At 40.4% G+C, this 19,770-nt stretch overlaps 1 protein-coding gene across 9 annotated transcripts in view; it reads left to right on the top strand.

Annotated features, from left to right (window-relative positions):
• LOC120430270 (diacylglycerol lipase-alpha) overlaps positions 1-19,770 on the top strand; it is a 193,441-nt gene that overhangs the window by 140,257 nt on the left and 33,414 nt on the right. For 8 of the 9 annotated variants that reach the window (XM_039595514.2, XM_039595459.2, XM_039595683.2 and 5 more), the window contains 7 exons: positions 4,657-4,763; positions 4,823-5,427; positions 5,484-5,582; positions 5,655-5,864; positions 5,929-6,347; positions 6,418-6,792; positions 11,144-11,167. In XM_039595514.2, the coding sequence (XP_039451448.1) occupies positions 4,657-4,763; positions 4,823-5,427; positions 5,484-5,582; positions 5,655-5,864; positions 5,929-6,347; positions 6,418-6,792; positions 11,144-11,167 (1,839 nt within the window). The remainder of the gene's footprint in view (positions 1-4,656; positions 4,764-4,822; positions 5,428-5,483; positions 5,583-5,654; positions 5,865-5,928; positions 6,348-6,417; positions 6,793-11,143; positions 11,168-19,770) is intronic. The other variant, XM_039595736.2, reaches the window with a different exon arrangement.

The raw sequence follows: 19,770 nt of genomic DNA, 5'->3' as shown, positions 1-19,770 counted from the left end.
AAATGCTCTCTACTGGAAAACAATAAAAAAATCGACATCAGGGATACCCTCTGACTCGATTCCTTAGGCAAAAATAAGTATTAAGGTTTAAGGGTCGCTTTTTATCGTTGTTGTTTATATGGGGAAAACGCAAAAATGTATGCAGAAAAACATCGTTTCAGTATTTTTCTGCCAGGTGGCGCGGGTCTTGCCCAAAATTGTCCAAGTGTAAGATTCTTGTAGGAATTAAATTCACTACAACTTTGCCGAAGGGTGCAAAACGATCCGAGATGATCCTGATTTTAGGTGATTTTTTTAAAATTATTTTCTTATGTACTTCTTATATACCCAGTTTCAAGTATATAAGCCGATTTCTTTTCATCGCATTGCTAATTCTGACTCGATTCCTTAGGCAAAAATAAGTATTAAGGTTTAAGGGTCGCTTTTTATCGTTGTTGTTTATATGGGGAAAACGCAAAAATGTATGCAGAAAAACATCGTTTCAGTATTTTTCTGCCAGGTGGCGCGGGTCTTGCCCAAAATTGTCCAAGCGTAAGATTCTTGTAGGAATTAAATTCACTACAACTTTGCCGAAGGGTGCAAAACGATCCGACATGATCCTGATTTTAGGTGATTTTTTTTAAATTATTTTCTTATGTACTTCTTATATACCCAGTTTCAAGTATATAAGCCGATTTCTTTTCATCGCATTGCTAATAACTCATCAGGATCAACTCGGATCGTTTTGGACCCTCCGACAAAGTTGCAGGGAATTGAATTTCCTACAGGATCTCACACTTGGACAATTTTGGGCGAGACCCGCGCCACCTGGCACAAAAATACTGAAATGATGTTTTCTGAATACATTTTTGCGATTTTCCCCATATAAACTTCAACGATAAAAAGCGACATTTTAACACTCAAACGCTCGGGTAGTCATTTGACCCCTATTTTTTTTCTTAAAAATCTCATAACTTTTGGTAGAATTGACCAAATTTAATGCTTCCGGTTGCAAAAGATCCAGATTTGTCTATATTTTGAACTGTCAGATGGGGCACAAATATGGTCCACTGTTACCGGAGATATTCCGGATTCCGTTGGGGTACCTCGGCCCTCCTATTTGGGGTTTTGGTCAATAGAACAAAAACCATTGCACAGAAAAATGCCGGAAATGATGCAAAACTTCAAGGCATCATTCGAATACATCATCCTGCATAGATAAATGGCATGACCAAGACCTTCGGGCAACGAAACAGGTTCCATCCGGAAACGGTTCACTGAGCTGATGTCGATAGGTGCCCAAATGGAACCGGTTCCGGTGCCCAGTAGGACTTAACCATGTCAATTAATTTTGCTGGATGATGTATTAGAATGATGCCTTGAAGTTTTGCATCATTTCCGGCATTTTTCTGTGCAATGGTTTTTGTTCTATTGACCAAAACCCCAAATAGGATGGCCGAGGTACCCCAACGGAATCCGGAATATCTCCGGTAACAGTGGACCATATTTGTGCCCCATCTGACAGTTCAAAATATAGACAAATCTGGATCTTTTGCAACCGGAAGCATCCAATTTGGTCAATTCTACCAAAAGTTATGAGATTTTTAAGAAAAAAATAGGGGTCAAATGACTACCCGAGCGTTTGAGTGTTAACCTTAACCGATTTGGCTCAAAATAGGCACAGTTACTTATTATTGCCTAAACAATTGAACCAAGGAGAGATTTCCCAAAAAAAATATTTTTTCTTGCCAGCCTAATATATATAATTAAAAATACAGGTATTTATAACGTATTTTTACACAATGGACAGCGTTGGCTTATAATAAATTACACTTTTAGATTACTGCGCCAATCTTATTAGAAACACAAATAAACCATAAATTTGATCAAAATATATCGATTATTGTTCATTTTTCTTTATTCTGAAGTGTAACTGTATCTCCAGCTTCGAAAATTTATAATTTTTTTGTGGGAATTTAAATCATTTCGAAAAAAACAATCTTAGAGATTTTGAAAGAAGAGGTGTGTGAAACAATTTCGATAAATGGAGAGCTAGTTGAGTCTTTGTGCACTTCGCAGTGTTGCTAGTTGGGCAAATTGCAGCTTTCAGACCATCCCGGATCGTTTCCTGCAAGCTCCGGAAAGGAGAGATAAAATGAAATCATTGCAATTGTTAGAAAAATACAAAACTTCGAAAAAAAATTGTAGCATTGGAGATTGGAGGTAAATGCGATGTTAACTTTGAGGATGTAGTCTAATTTTGTACTTTTATATATTTTATGATTTGAGACATAACTAGTTACATGATTTATTCAACACCTATAATATAATCAATTTTGAAACTACGCCCCTCCTAGCCGATCCGAACGGTAGGCAATCTTGTCAAATCTTACATTGTTTTTTAAAAGTGAAACATGTAGTTAAACTTTCTGTCAAGCGACTGTAAAGTTTAACATAACAGATGTGAAAGTTTCACACCAAGTTACAAGCTATAATCTCCCTTTAAAATTTCTTGATGTTTAATAGATAATATTTGAACTTCAGCTCTGCGTAAAATTTAGAACTGAAGACAAAAAAAATCTTTGTAGCTTTTTAATTATCTCTGTCATTCATTCCACTTAAGTTGAGGTGGTTTTATTGCGAATAATAACGTCTCAACCAAGGGTCCTGATTGTTCAAAACCAACCACTCCATTCGCGAGCACAAATAGCAGGCGACGCGATACTGCCCTGATGAATTCCTACTGTTTGTCACTTTCTCACTATTCGCTCCCGAACACTCTCGCTTCTACTCTCCTTCTCTCTCTGATCGGCTCAGTCTCCGAACGGCTCAGGCAGGCCGAACGTCACCGATCACTCTGAACTGAAAACATTTTTTCTCTGATGCGTTGCGTTATACTCATTCATTTGGGTTGCCTAAAATCAATGTTATCAATTAAATTGTGCATTTATTTTGATTTCATAACATTATAGACACCATTCAAAGAAACTTCCACCAAGAAAAAATCAAATTGATGGCAAACTGAGGGCGTGAAGACAAAAAGACTGCCGCGCTGTTATTTTGTGAGAATGGCTCTTCGCTGAGCATGGTAGTGTGTGAGTGTCGTCGAGCGACGGAGTAGGCAAAAATTTTCACGATGTATTTGTTCGCTGAGTGAACAGTTCGGGCCACTCGCTGGCTGCTTGCGAGTATCATTCGCTCATGAATGCAAGCGGGTTAGAATAGGCGACGACTGGATAGGCGATGAGTGAGTGGTTTCTGTTCATTGAACCGAAAATCAGGACCCTTGGTCTCAACCCTTTTCTATGTTCTAATGCTTGAACATTTAGTCGGAAGAATACGCAAATAAGAAAATAGGACAGCGACTTGCTAAGGTTGCGTGAGTTTTCCATTCAATATAATTAAAACACGTTTTCAAATTCAAATCCATTATTTTAAAATAATTATTTAAATTCTGAAATAAATATTTTCCAATTTAAATCGTGGATAGGCCCTTTGGTTTATCAACCCGAGCTTTTGTAAGTGTGCGTTTTGACGCCGCACGCCGCAATTCAAGTTGTCAAAATTTCAACCAATCAGAGGGTGGGTCCAAAATAGGTTCAACGATGTTTCCAAAATACATTCTAAGTCCAAAAAGTATCCAAAAAATGTTTTACTTGAAATGCTTATTACAATGAAATGGTTAAATTATTTTCAATTTTCAAAAGTACACTTTGTTAAGCATAAATTAAGGCACAAAACAATCCTGAAACGAGCCAAATTAGTTAGACTGTTCCTGAGAACCATGCGAAATGTGTTGACGCTTTGCATAGTAGGTCCAAAATAGGGCCATATACCCTATTCGAATTCAAACATTGAAACGCGTTTTTCCCAAAGTATCAGAAAGCGAAGTGTGACAAGATCATGACCACCTCAGTTTATTAACATTTGTAGTGCGCCAGTGCATTGCAATACGTTGGAAAATCACAATCGTCAAAGCGGCCAGGCCTACTGCGTAAATTTTACCGCAGAGATGATTCGTTAAAGTAGGTTAAGCCAAACTCGCCAAACGGAGTGTTAAAAACAACACAATTCTGAATCTACAGGGAAGAAAGATGTGGCAATACCAACATACGTTGTAAGTTTTGTTTTTGTTTGTTGGGAGCTAAGCTTGCATTTTAACGTTTATTATATCTAAATTACAAAAAAAAATTACTAGAAAAAAAAAAGAATTTTACTGTTCATTAATCCACAACCAAATTTTGGTAGCAACCCTTCCGCAAAAGATGGTAGCGGACCAAACTTGGGTTTTGTTTAATTTTCCGAAAAAGTTTCCCAGACCACACGCTCCAGGCAAACATTTCCTCGGTTCCTTGGTGTGGGAATAATTGCCCGGAGATAGGCCGGGGAACCATCTCAGCCAAAATATATATGCAAATAACTGTCGAATCCATCGATGCCTGGGACCATGATGGTGGATAATAACGGTTGTTGGGCTGTTGGCTTTTAATACCTGCGGGATCATCCCAAGGAGAAAATAGGCTGAGCTTTTAATTTTATGGAAGTTTTGATGATCCCTTTGAGGGTTCACCCTTTAAACCGGGTTAATTGAATCAGGACATCCCTTCGTTAACCTTAACCACAGCGCAAAATTAACGGGATTTCTCTAATCAGTATTTCTTATCTCGTTTCTTCCAGGCTCACAGTGCTCGGAGTGGTCACCGGAGTGTTCCAGTACGACCGGACGGTGCGCTGCATAGAACTGCTGTGGTACTTCCAACTTGGCTACCTCGGGATCCTGGGATGTAAGTATAACTTGCTTTATTTCACGACAACAAAATTTAACCAGTTGTTCCCCCTCCAGTAAGCATCCTGCTCGAGGTGGCCATCTGCATCGTGTCGATGCGGGGCAGCATCCTGGACACGGGTCCACGGGTGGCCATGCCCTACCTTCTGTATACCCGCATCCTGGTCATGCTGGTGGACCTCACCTGGCTGTGTCTGGGCATCGTGTGGCTCAAGGACCACTACTTCGAGTGTCCCATCCAGGAGCCCAAGGAGACCATCGTGGCGGTCATCATCTGCAATCTATTGGTGATCTTCAGCATGGTCACCACGATCTGGTGCACGTTTGACCCGGCCGGTCGATCCTGGGTCAAAATGAAGAAGTATCAACGGTCGATGCGGGAATCGGAGTCCCGCTTTAACTACAAACGAAGCGGTAGCCGGAGTCGGAATTGGCGCCAACGGAAGGTGATCCGGGCGTACCAGGACAGCTGGGATCACCGGTGTCGGTTGCTGTTTTGCTGCATGGGCAACAGCGACCGCAGCCGGAACTCGTTCACCGATATTGCCCGCCTGTTGAGCGACTTCTTCCGCGATCTGGACGTCGTTCCGTCGGACGTGGTGGCCGGGCTGGTGCTGCTAAGGAAGTTCCAGAAACTGGAACGGGACGCGGTCGTGAGACAGGTTGGTTGTTTGACATCTTGTTTACATTATTCACACTAAAGAATTTTCTATTTCAGCGCAAAAACGGCACCTACGAGTTCCTTTCCGGGGTTCCGGTTACCGCCAATACTCAGTTCCTAGCACTTAACGATTCCAAGGATTACGACCACTTCCAGGTACTGCGCTACTTTCCATACTCTTAACATACCCATACTAATCCCATCTACCTTACCGACTTTTCACCACAGACCGTAATCCGGTACATGTACTTTGCCCAGGGCGCCTACGGGTGGCCCATGTTCCTGATGACGCACTCGCAGACCGGGGTCTGCCAGCTCGGCTCGGAACTGACCTGCTGTTTGTCGTGCTGCCGCCGCAAGTCCGGAACCGACGTGGTCGAGGACAACTGCTGCCTGTGCAATTACGCCGCCCTCAAGAAGATGCTGTCGGTTGGGGAGGTTAGTACTAAGAGAGCGTTTCCTGAGTCAGCTTTTATGTTATGTTTATGAATTGTGTTTGCAGGTCGAAGTGATCTACGCCACCTATCACGTAGACATTGGCGAGACTCCGTTCTTCGTCGCTGTAGACTACAACTATAGCAAGATCGTGGTCAGCATCCGGGGGACGCTCAGCATGAAGGACGTGCTGACCGATCTGAACGCCGAGGGTGACTGTCTGCCGTTGAACCCCCCGCGGGAGGACTGGCTTGGCCACAAGGGCATGGTCCAGGCGGCGATCTATATCAAAAACAAACTCGAAGAGGAGAATCTCATCCAGCGGGCCATGAACCACAATCCAGCCCGGGGGACGCAAAACTTTGGCCTCGTGCTTGTTGGGCACTCGCTCGGCGCCGGAACCGCCGCCATCTTGGCGATCCTGATGAAGCAAGAGTACGACGACCTGCACTGTTACAGCTACTCGCCGCCAGGGGGTCTGCTGAGGTAGAGGAGAATTCCACCCGTCCCCATCTGTCACTTTCGCTAACCTTTGTCATTGTTCTCTTCCCACCAGCATGCCCGCAGTAGAGTACAGCAAATCCTTCATCACTTCCGTCGTGGTCGGCAAAGACGTCGTTCCCCGGATCGGCCTCCACCAGATGGAAGCCCTCCGGGCGGACCTCATCAACGCCATCCAGCGCTCCATAGATCCAAAGTGGAAAACGATCGCCTGCTCCGTAATCTGCTGCTGCTGCGGTCCGGAGCCCACCTCCGTGACGGAAATGTCCACCAAGGACGAGAACGTCCAGCGGTACGAGCAGGACCGGAACAGTGCCCGCCAGAGCACGGTCCATCCGAACGACAACTCAATCGCCCTAACGCTCCACCATCCGCTGTATCCGCCTGGCCGGATCATTCACATCGTGCGGCACCATCCTAGCCAGGAAGAGTGAGTATCAGGGTTTTCAAGAGTAACGAATTGCTATATTCCGGGTGGGACACTTCACTTCCGGTCCACGGAGCACAGTTGAAGTGCAATCTGTTTGGCGGGAACGATGGTGACAGGGATTTTTCCGGCTTCGAAATTGACTCTCTTGACTGCTGGAAATTCTGGCCGGTCACAAACAAGCAGACAGAAATGGTATTCTGGAGCTATTATTTTGGATAAAAAAAAAACAAAAAAGATGCCAGAGTTCTTTTTGAATTGTTCCTTTTGTGTATTAGCGATAGAATTATCTCAATAATCATTCTCCATAAGCGAAATTTATCTCATCCAAGAGAATCGCTGCCAAACGCTCAAAATATTATCAACCACTGAACAATCTCTGGAGTTTTTTTAAAAGGTCCAATAAACCAAATTTTCAGTTTTTGCTTTTTGGGTGTTTATAATACTCAAAACTGACTCAAGGTGGTTTTAAAAAAAAACCTCCAGATCTGTTCATGGGCACGCTCACGGCCTAACGAATTCTTGCTAATTAAAAAAAATCTTCGAATTGAATAGCACTCAAACGTCAAATTAGGTTGTTATACTTATGTTTACATTTAGACCCATTTGTATTTGTTCGTCGATTCACTGGTTTCGTGCTTTTGACAGCTGTCAGACGTTTCGATAGAGTTTTATGACGTTTCGCGTCATAATTCGTTTCAAATCCTTTGCGGTCATATAAAGGGTCATTGTACTCAGAAATATAAGTTTTGTCGGTGTAAACAATAATATCACAAATTTAAATCGGCTCTAAAGTACTGAATTAAAAACATAAATAGCGTGAGCATGATACACTCTTTGTTTACAAATTTTCTACGGCCCTTTTGCATTGTTTTGCTATAACTTTTGCTCCAAGTCCATTTTTGTCTGCTTGTCTGTTCCATCGGTAAATTCTCCCCCCAAACTACCTACTGCCACAAGTCCCAAAGGTTAACTGTTGGCACAAAGGCAGAAAGAACGACCCGGGTCATATTTTCTGTCGAAGCCATTCCAAGAGGGGGGAAAAAAGTACGATGATGGTGGCACACGAACTAACATGCAGAATCCTGCACAACTCACATTCAAGTGACAACGACGGCATGCAGTTTTGAAAATTGAAAGTGGATGCAAGTATGGCACTGTGAAGAGCGCGCGCTTATTCAGAACTTGGTTTTAGTGTTGAGGAGCCTCAAGTTGAGTTCGAGAGAGCTGTCAAAACAACCAAGATGGTTGGAGGTTGAGGTTGTTACAAATTCCAAATTCGTGAAAAATGTACAAAAATCTATCTCGGAAAACTCAAATCCTTTTGTACAAGAATTAAAAATGATTTACGATTAGTTAGTCTTAACGACAGTTCTCTCAAACCATTTCAATTTCGCTTCCGAGCAATTCTCTACGAAATCGGTCTTTTTTCTTCAATTTTAATTTTTGTATTTTTTAATCCGGCTGAAACTTTTTTGGTGCCTTCGGTATGCCCAAAGAAGCCATTTTGCATCATTAGTTTGTCCATATAATTTTCCATACAAATTCGGCAGCTGTCCATACAAAAATGATGTATGAAAATTCAAAAATCTGTATCTTTTGAAGGAATTTTTTGATCGATTTGGTGTCTTCGGCAAAGTTGTAGGTATGGATACGGACTACACTGGAAAAAATAATACACGGTAAAAAAAAATTTGGTGATTTTTTTATTTAACTTTTTATCACTAAAACTTGATTTACAAAAAAACACTATTTTTAATTTTTTTTATTTTTTGATATGTTTTAGAAGACATAAAATGCCAACTTTTCAGAAATTTCCAGAATGGGCAAAAAATCTTTGACCGAGTTATGAATTTTTTAATCAATACTGATTTTTTCAAAAAATCGAAATTTTGGTCGTAAAAATTTTTCAACTTCATTTTTCGATGTAAAATCAAATTTGCAATCAAAAAGTACTTTACTAAAATTTTGATAAAGTGCACCGTTTTCAAGTTATAGCCATATTTAAGTGACTTTTTTGAAAATAGTCGCAGTTTTTCATTTTTTTAAATTAGTGCACATGTTTGCCCAGTTTTGAAAAAAATATTTTTGAAAAGCTGAGAAAATTCTCTATATTTTGCTTATTCGGACTATGTTGATACGACCTTTAGTTGCTGAGATATTGCAATGCAAAGGTTTAAAAACAGGAAAATTGATGTTTTCTAAGTTTCACCCAAACAACCCACCATTTTCTATCGTCAATATCTCAGCAACTAATGGTCCGATTTTCAATGTTAATATATGAAACAATTGTGAAATTTTCCGATCTTTTCGAAAAAAATATTTTTGGAATTTTCAAATCAAGACAAAAATTTTAAAAGGGCGTAATATTGAATGTTTGGCCTTTGTGAAATGTTAGTCTTGATTTGAAAATTCCAAAAATATTTTTTTCGAAGAGATCGGAAAATTTCACAAATGTTTCATATATTAACATTGAAAATCGGACCATTAGTTGCTGAGATATTGACGATAGAAAATGGTGGGTTGTTTGGGTGAAACTTAGAAAACATCAATTTTCCTGTTTTTAAACCTTTGCATTGCAATATCTCAGCAACTAAAGGTCGTATCAACAAAGTCCAAATAAGCAAAATATAGAGAATTTTCTCAGCTTTTCAAAAATATTTTTTTCAAAACTGGGCAAACATGTGCACTAATTTAAAAAAATGAAAAACTGCGACTATTTTCAAAAAAGTCACTTAAATATGGCTATAACTTGAAAACGGTGCACTTTATCAAAATTTCAGTAAAGTACTTTTTGATTGCAAATTTGATTTTACATCGAAAAATGAAGTTGAAAAATTTTTACGACCAAAATTTCGATTTTTTGAAAAAATCAGTATTGATTAAAAAATTCATAACTCGGTCAGTGATTTTTTGCACAACCTGGAAATTTCTGAAAAGTTGGCATTTTATGCCTTCTAAAACATATCAAAAAATAAAAAAAATTAAAAATAGTGTTTTTTTGTAAATCAAGTTTTAGTGATAAAAAGTTAAATAAAAAAATCACCAAATTTTTTTTACCGTGTATTATTTTTTTCCAGTGTAGTCCGTATCCATACCTACAACTTTGCCGAAGACACCAAATCGATCAAAAAATTCCTTCAAAAGATACAGATTTTTGAATTTTCATACATCATTTTTGTATGGACAGCTGCCGAATTTGTATGGAAAATTATATGGACAAACTAATGATGCAAAATGGCTTCTTTGGGCATACCGAAGGCACCAAAAAAGTTTCAGTCGGATTAAAAAATACAAAAAAAATCGAATGACCGAAATCCTAGAGAACTGCTCTTCCCTAAAGCTCTACAGACTCCTTAGTTGGGGTAGAATCTACGACCTCTCCTCGCAAACAGGAACTTATGGACGACTCCAACTCGCGTGTTACACGAGAGCTGTTGACATTCCAGCCACTTCTTCTAGTTTTTTCATCTCTCTACCTCTATTTGTTACCTTAGTTGAGATTTTTCCATCCACTTGGCTGCTCGAAACGGCGTGACAATTTCATTAGAGCAGCTGCGTCTAATTGAATGACTAGCTGGATGCGGAAATTGAAGCAGTTTCAGAGAATTCTTCATCGGAAATGGAACAGTTTCAAGTTCGTTTCTTTAAAGTTCGAGCGCTTTTCGAAATTGAATCTATGATGAACGAGGAAAAGTCCACAGGGTGACATCAACAACTGACCTCCATTATCAATCAGTGCTCTTCTTCGTATCTTCGTCCAGCGTCCACCGACTTCCGGTTCATAAACTTTGATTTATGGCGGGTATCAACATGGTGTCGCTCGTAATAGGCACTCCCCGTTGATCCCTGAACGCTTGTCGTCCATTAGCCACTCTACTCCGAATTGTGCCATCATCATCACCACGTGACAAAAACGGACGCAATTCTTCACCACGAGGCCGGAAAATCGGCAAAATTAAGGCACCCATAAACAAATTAAACAAACGTGCCGCGTCATCATGGAAACGTGACCTACTTTCGGCGTACCACTCATCATCATCATCGCCGTGCCACTCATGCTCATTTATCACACCTCTCATTGCACGCACTCTCGCTCATACGTTCGCGGCACGTATCACGCGCGCACCGCTTGCTACTCTCTGTCAGGCACTCACACACTCAAACGAGATGAGACGAAATCGGTCAGAGCTTCGTCGTTTGGGTGTACGCCAAAAAAATCGCTCACGCTTTGTTTTTGTTTTTTTATTCTCTTTGTGCTGCATTTTCTCTCTCTATGTGTCTTTTCGCGTACATTTCGTAAATCTCTGCCTCGCTCGCTCATCTTTACGCTCGCGCACCCTGTTGGCCACAGACACAGATTCGACAGAGGTTGGAGGTACGCTGCTAGTTTTGGAATTCGTTTTTTGAAACCCGCGGCTAATAGAAAGTGCTTTTGTTTTTTTCTCTAGTTTAGATTTTTGTGCCCCAGTAGCCCCACCCAACCCTCCAAATCACGAATTTGTACCGGAATTAGTGGCAGTGATTAGTTTTTTAAAATTTATTCTCCCTTCGCGCTTTCATTTTTTTTTTTTCAGAAGACATTCCGGATACCGGTTCCAAAGAAACCAAAGTTGTCTTACAACTGGTTTAAAATGGTTATGCGACACATCAAACTTCTTGGAATCGACCGAACTTTTACTTCCGCAATACAAAGCTTGATAAAAAAAGAATTATTTGGGGTCACTTCTTAGAACCACTCAAAATGAACAAGTGACGCATGAAACATCCTACGATCAACCAAATTCTACTTGTTAACCCATTTCAAGGGTCCTTGAAAGATCCAGTCAAAATATTGCCCTGCGACACATCAAACTTCTTGGAATTGATCAAATTCATAATTTGTAATCCATTTTAAAGTATTTTTTAGAAAAAAAACCGTCAAATAGTGGCCATTAAGGATGTTCCGGATACTGGTTCCAAAGAAGCTATGTCTTATACCCGAGATGAAATGGTTATGCGACACATCAAATTTCTTGGATTTGACCAAATTTTTAGCCTACAATCCATTTTAAAGTTTCTTCGAAAAGAACCAGTCAAAAAGTGACCATTTAGGATATTTTAGGACCTCCGAAAATGTTCAAGCATTAAATCAAAGTTCACGTAATTCGGCAAATATTATCCCGGAATATTTATTAATTTAATTTATTTATAAACGGAATTTTGCCTAAACTTAAATTTTTGATTGTCTCAATCTAAATTTGAACATTGTTTTAAAGATTTTTTATTTATTTGATTTTTTTTATTCAATTAAAAAGAAAAGAATTCAAGATATCCCATCTCCGCTAATTGGTATGATTTACGTTCGACTTACCCATGCGATGATTTTCTCTCAAACCAAATTCACGTACTTTTCCGAGTAAACGTACCAGTGTTGCCATCCAAGACTCCATGCTCCGTCTGGCTAGCTCCACTGGTATCTCCCAAGAAGCAATATCTCTCAGCAGTCGAAACACGTATGTGCCCCCTTCCAATCGACACCGCCATCTAGCGTCAAAAACTGTCTGGCTCCTAAATTCACACTATCACGCATAACACGTGTGGCCTCCCTTCTGCTGCCATATGTTATCCTAGGCAGATGGGGGAAAAAACCTAGATTGGTTGCGTCAATAAACGAGAAAATTTGCTTTTTTTATCTGCGATTTACTTTTTGCTGAGTTTTCATTTAGCGTGTAGCTTTCCGTTTTTGTTGTGCAGTTGATTTGGATTAGTCATTTATAAGACGAAAAAACTTGTTTTTGCTCCTCTAACCTTCATTAACCCTCTTCTAACTAACGTTTGTCTATTTTTTTTCTTTTGCGTTGATTGGGTTTAGTTTTGCGTAACAAATTTCATTACTGACGAAAGGAAACCGTTGCGATCTGCCTCGTCACTCAACTAACTAGATTTGCATGTAACTTGTTCTCCACACTATTCTCTGAAGGGAGAAATCATTAAAAGTACGTTATTTCCTGCCCTGTCTCCGTCCAACTCCCCCGAAGGGCACAAGAAAGCTCCGTGAGTTTTCACCACAGACAGGTGAACTTCAAACTAAAATATTTTTTATATGTTAGACACTAGCGCAATCTGTTGGCCGAAAACGTAATTAAATGTTCATCGATTGTTTTAAATATGTTCTTCGTCTATTTGCCTGTGTTTCAACTGCATTGCAATCTAATTTAAAACTTGTAACTTTGACCAAGGATGCAACGGGGGACGACCCCCTGTTCAACCTTTACTTTTTCCTCAACCTTTTCAAAATAGGTCAGTCAGCTCGGATTAAAAAAATAACGTGTATAACGCCCTCTTCAAACCTACAAACTTCACAAAAAAAAATCCAGCAGATTCAGTTGATTGGCAAAAACAGCCAGCGCAGTGCCAACACTAAATGTTCAAACGTTGATCGGGAACAAGTGTTTGGGACGACCATTAAAATAGACAGCGACCATTTTTTCACTTTGTGTACAGGCATTTTTTTTCTCAAGCTGTCCAAATGATTGGTTTCGTTTTTGGCACCATATCGAAACCGTGCTATACCCGGTATCGGTTGCAACTGAACTTGGTCCCACTGCAGCAGTGTCAAACGGTTTGTGTCATGTACAACAAGTTGAACCCATCACCTCCTCTCTGCTGTTGCATTCGGGGCGCCTGGAAGGTAGGCAACGCGCGGTGCGCACCAATCTGTCTGATGCTATTTTCGGTATCAATTGGGTGACAAATGGAAGTTGAAGGGAAAATGTCTACACGCAAAACGGACATTAGGTATAAATTCCTAATTTTTAGTATTTTTTGAACTTATGTTCTAGCTTGTCAAATTATACCTAAAAATTAGTATTTTTTTCTTCCTAAAATTTAGGATTTTTTTAGAACACTGAAGTAATTCTTAAAAATTCCTAAATTTTAGTATTTTTTTTAGTTCTAAAATTGCGATTCACGTTTTGACAAGTCAAAATAAAATAATTTCGTGGCTGTGAGTTGGTGTTCCGCAGTGCTGCTGAAAACTTAGGACCTTTGGCAAGGTAAGTTTTGTGCAGGAAGAAAAGTGGTTCTCCGGTTCTGCACGGAGAACGGAACCCGGAGCATCCTTGTCAGAGGAAGTGTGGCTCGCGTGCTTGTGGAAGAGGAGGAGGAGGAGGACGGAACCTTTAACTCCCGGCGAATTAAAAAAGCCGCCTCTTCCCTCTCGTGCTCTGGAGGACGGATCTCGGGAGGGATATTTGCGTGGCGATTGTGTGAATGAAAAACTGTATCGAGTTTTAGTTTGACGAACCAATTTTTATCTTTTTGTGATTTGGTTGGACGTTGCGGGTGTGTGTATGTATGCGTTTGTGAAAGTGTTTGTGTGTGTGTGCGCGCTCGTGTATAAGTGGGTGCGCTCGTGCTCGTGCGCGCGCGCGCGTGTGTGTGTGTGTGTGTGTGTGTGTGTGTGTGTGTGTGTGTGTGTGTGTGTGTGTGTGTGTGTGTGTGTGTGTGTGTGTGTGTGTGTGTGTGTGTGTGTGTGTGTGTGTGTGTGTGTGTGTGTGTGTGTGTGTGTGTGTGTGTGTGTGTGTGTGTGTGTGTGTGTGTGTGTGTGTGTGTGTGTGTGTGTGTGTGTGTGTGTGTGTGTGTGTGTGTGTGTGTGTGTGTGTGTGTATGAGAGACTGAAAGTGAGAGGGTGGGGGTAGAGGAAGAGAAAGAGAGAAAGAAAGAGAAAGTGGGAGAGAGAAGAGGAGAGGGAGAGAAAAAGTGGGAGAGAAGAGGGAGTGAAAGAGAGCGAAAATGGGAAAGGGAGAGAGAAGTGGGAAAGGTAGAGAAAGGGGGAGTTTGTAAGAGAAGGCTGGAGGGGAAGAGGGAAAGAAAATGTGGGAGAGAGATAGGGTGAGGGTAGAGGAAGAGAGGGATAGAAAGTAAGAGAGAGAAAGTGGGAGTGAGACGGGCAAAGATGAAGAAAGAGAGAGATAAGAGATTAAGTTGGAGAGAGAGTAGGAGATGGAGAGAGAGTAGGAGAGGGAGAGATAGTAGTAGAGGAAGAGATAGTAGGAGAGGGAGAGAGATAGTAGGAGAGGGAGAGAGAGTAGGAGAAGTAGAGAGAAAGTGGGAAAGAGAGAGGTGAGAAAATATGAGAGAGAAAGAAAGGGAGAGAGGGTAGGAGAGGAAGAGAAAAAGTTGAATTGAGAGGAAGAGAAGAGAGAGATAGTAGGGAACAGGAAGAGCGAGAAAATACAAAGAGAGGGGAGAGAGAGAGAAAATTTTAAAAATCTTTAATTCCAAACATTATAAAACTCCAAAAAATCTTATATTCTACAATTTCAAATATTTAAAGATAAAAATGTTGAAGTTGTAAAAATATTAAAATAATAAAAGATATTTAAAATAAATAAATATCAAAATATTAAAGAACTAACATATTATATAATATTATACAAAATTGTAATGTTAAAATATTCAAATCATTATATATTTATTTGAGGTAAGTACATTTATGAAAAAGTTGTGTTTTAGGTAAATAAAAATATTAATATCATTTAAACTTTTTTTTCTTCTGCCTGCATATCTCTTGGAAAATACCTAATTTAAAAATGAAGATATTGAAATATCAAAATATTAAAATATTAAAATATTAAAATATAAAAATATTAAAATATTGAAATATTAAAAAATTAAAATATTAAAATATTAAAATATTAAAATATTAAAATATTAAAATATTAAAATATTAAAATATTAAAATATTAAAATATAAACATATTAACATATTAACAAATTAAAATATTTTAATATTTTAATATTAAAATATAAAAATATTAAAATATTAAAATATTAAAATATAAAAATATTAAATATTAAAATATTTAAATATTTAAATACTAAAATATTTAACTATTAAAAAATTAAAACATAAAAAACCAAAATATAAAAAATAGATAAATTTAATATTAAAAATATAGATACTTAAAAAAATATATATATAATTTAAATTTTAATATTTATTTTTAGGTGAGAACATCTATGAAATAGTTGTGTTTGATGTAAATAAAAATATAAATATCATATAAACCATTGTTTTCTTCTGGCTGCATATCTCTTGGATAATACATAATTTGATCTTTGATTATTCTTAAGTATAAGTAATTTTCGATCCATCACTTTTCTAGAAAATACCTCAAATTTAGGTATTTATGCCTAGAAATAAGGAATTATCATGGTCCGCCAAACCTGATTATCAGTAATTTTGGATCCCTCACTTTTCCAGAAAATACCTCAAATTTAGGTTTTTATACCTAAAAATTAGGAATAATCATGGTCCGCCATCTTTAATTATACCTGAATATCAGTAATTTTGGATCCCTCACTTTTTCTGAAAATACCTCAAATTTAGGTATTTATACCTAGAAATAAGGAATATTCATGGTCCGCCATCTTGGATTATACCTAAATATTAGTAATTTTGGATCCCTCACTTTTTATGAAATTACCTCAAATTTAGGTATTTATTCCTAAAAATTAGGAATAATCATGGTCCGCCATCTTGGATTATACCTAAATGTTAGTAATTTTGGATCCCTCACTTTTTTCTGAAAATATCTCAAAATTAGGTATTTATTCCTAAAAGTTAGGAATAATCATGGTCCGCCATCTTGGATTATACCTGAATATCAATAATTTTGGATCCCTCACTTTTTCTGAAAAAACCTCAATTTTAGGTATTTATTCCTAAAAATTAGGAATAATCATGGTCCGCCATCTTGGATTATACCTAAATATTAGTAATTTTGGATCCCTCACTTTTTCTGAAAATACCTCAAATTTAGGTATTTATTCCTAAAAATTAGGAATAATCATGGTCCGCCATCTTGGATTATACCTAAATATTAGTAATTTTGGATCCCTCACTTTTTCTGAAAAAAACTCAAATTTAGGTATTTATTCCTAAAAATTAGGAATAATCATGGTCCGCCATCTTGGATTATACCTGAATATCAATAATTTTGGATCCCTCAATTTTTCTGAAAAAACCTCAATTTTAGGTATTTATTCCAAAAATTAGGAATAATCATGGTCCGCCATCTTGGATTATACCTAAATATTAGTAATTTTGGTTCCCTCATTTTTCCAGAAAATACCTAAAATTAAGGTATTTTGGTTCTACAATTATACCTAAAATATAGGAATTCTCGTACTAAAACGCTATTAGTAATTTTATTACTAATAGCCGATTAGTAATAAAATACCTTATTGCAGTCAGGTTCGATTATACCTAAAAATTAGGAATTTATACCTAATGTCCGTTTTGCGTGTAGTGCCAGTTTATTTTATACATTGAAATTAAATCAAAACTGTTGTCACAAATTATCAAACTTGCTGTTTAAATGTGCAAAACAACGCATACCAAAGAAGCCATTTTGTGTGCTTCGTTCACCCATACAATTTTGGTAGCTGTTCATACAAAAATAATACGTAATTTGTTGCGGACGATAACGCCATCCCACAGCAAGCGCCGCGTACGACTACACGAGCGCCGCGACGACCGGGGAAAGAACTGCGCGGTGACAGGTCGACGTATCCGTGACGTACCAGACCGAGAGTAGAACGTACGTCCGCGACGGTTTCGGCAAGCTGAAACGTCATTACAATTTAAGATCATTCTCGAAGTACAAACGTGCAAATTGTTAGGTAATCTTCTGATACGGGCGATAGGCTGGTGGTTGATAACAAGTCTCTTAAAATTTATTTAATTTGTAAGTACGCTAGGCTGAGAAATGAATTTGCGTAAACTTATCCATAATTTTCTATAGTTGCCGTCGTTATTTGGATTTAAGCGGTCATCGACGATTAATCACCTAGTTTGAGGTTAAGTCATGTGAGTTTCTTGCAAGATCATGCCATTGAATTTGAAAACTAGTTAAAACTTAAAACTAGATTAAAACTTATCGCTAAAACTATGTTTACTATCACAGATCTGCAAACCTGCTGAACAGGGTGATTGGGAGTGAATTCATCTCAATCGATGATAGGTAGACAAATGTAAGTGGGTTAAATTTAACATGCGATTAGCTACTAATAAATTGATTACAGCTTTTAGCACTTCGAACACCACGACAGGGTGTCAGCTCAAAGGATCGCCTTTCATTTACCCCAACATAATCTAAAAGATTTATGTCGATATGGCCCATGTACCGACCGCAGAGTGGGGATTTCACTGCCAGGCCTGCTTCTGGCCGGACACCACGGACATGGTGAACTGTGCCCACTGCCTAACCTGGTGGCACACTTGCTGCGCTGGCGTCGACGAGACAGTTCCTGTCGAGGAGCGCTCATTCACCTGTCCTCGCTGCCAAAACCCTTCGTTTACCGTTCCCAAAGGGAAGAAGCCGTCCTCTAAGGCCAGCTCTGGAACGTCATCCACCTCCGACGCACGGGCGCGGAGGGCTCGCCTACGTCTGGAGAAACTCGAGGCCCAAAAGCTCCTCATGGAAAAGCATCTGGAGCAGGCACGTCGAGAGCAGCAGATTCGGCATGAGCAGGAGAAGTTGCAGCAGGAGGCGGAAATCGATCGCGCCAAGCTGGAGATCGAACAAACCATCCTGGAGGAAACCTTCCGGGCACGGGAGGAAGAGCTGGACGATGAGGTCGCGGATGATCGTAGCGTCGGGTCGGAGCAAAGCAGCAAAAGCAAAGTGGAACAGTGGCAAAAGCAGCAACAGTTTGCCGCTCGAACGTCAACGCTGACCGAGCAAGGAGCGAACAATAACACTGCTGGTCAATACGACGAATCAGCCGGGCAAGACGTCCTGGGACGGGCTCTCCAAGGCATTTCGCTGGATCAGTCAACACTCGAAGTGGGATTGGGTGGAATGATCGACAGAACGTCGAGCACTTTGGGAACCATTTACGAGGTAGACCCGTATGATAACCCCGGGTACACCAACTGGCAACAAGCTGGCTCAAGCCACGGTGGCGCTTTGGCAGGTTCTGCTCACCTGACTAACTCAACGCCCTTTCCGTTTTCCAATTCCCTGTTGTACCAAAAAACCCTGACGGTCCGTCAAAGTCAATCTGGAATGGTCTACGGGAGTGTCAGCAGCTACCAAGTAAACAACGCGAGCGGTTTAAAGGCAAATGGGAACAATGGAACGACGACAGGATCGCCAGGAGTGAACCCGACGCCCAGGCCGGAATCGCTGCCTCCGTATCCACCGCCGCCGGTTCCCCCGGCACCAAGGCCGCAGCCGCCAGGACCAACGCCACGCCCACCTGGGCCGTTCCCGCGTCCGCAAGGCCCATTCCCGCGTCCGCAAGGCCCGTTCCCGCGTCTGCAAGGTCCGTTTCCGCCGGGTTTCCAACCACGACCGCCGTTCCCGTTTCCACGTCCGCCAGTGCCAAGGATTCGCCCTCCTGGGCCAACACCAGCACCCGAACCAGCACCGGTGCCGCCAAACCCACAGAGGGATCCGGAGCCAGTGCCGCCAAATCCGCAGAGGAATCCGGAGCCCGCGCCGCCAGACAACGCGCCAGAATACCAACCTGAACAGGAGCAACAACCAATTCCGCCAGTATTGGGGCCAACGCCGCAACAGCTGGCCGCAAGGCATGTGATGCCGAGAGGGTTGCCCAAGTTCAGCGGTAATCCCGAGGATTGGCCACTTTTCGTCAGCTGCTACAACAACTCAACCCAGACGTGCGGCTACTCCGATGCGGAGAACTTAGCGCGGCTGCAGGACTGTCTAGAAGGACACGCGCGGGAGATGGTGGTAGGCCGCCTTCGACTTCCGGCATCCGTTCCACATGTCCTCGCCACACTCGAGACTCTGTACGGCCGCCCGGAACTATTGATCCAGACGCTGTTGCAGAAACTTCGGGCGACTCCTGGACCGAAACCGAACCGACTAGATACTCTTATCGCGTTCGGAATGGTGGTGCAGAGCCTGAGCGATCACTTGGAGGATACGGGGCAGGATGCTCATCTGAACAATCCCACGCTGC

The sequence above is a fragment of the Culex pipiens genome, chromosome 1, assembly GCF_016801865.2.
Source record: "Culex pipiens pallens isolate TS chromosome 1, TS_CPP_V2, whole genome shotgun sequence".
NCBI lineage: Eukaryota > Metazoa > Arthropoda > Insecta > Diptera > Culicidae > Culex > Culex pipiens.
Note: the sequence above shows the minus strand (reverse complement) of the source record. Positions and strands in the feature narration are given on the sequence as shown.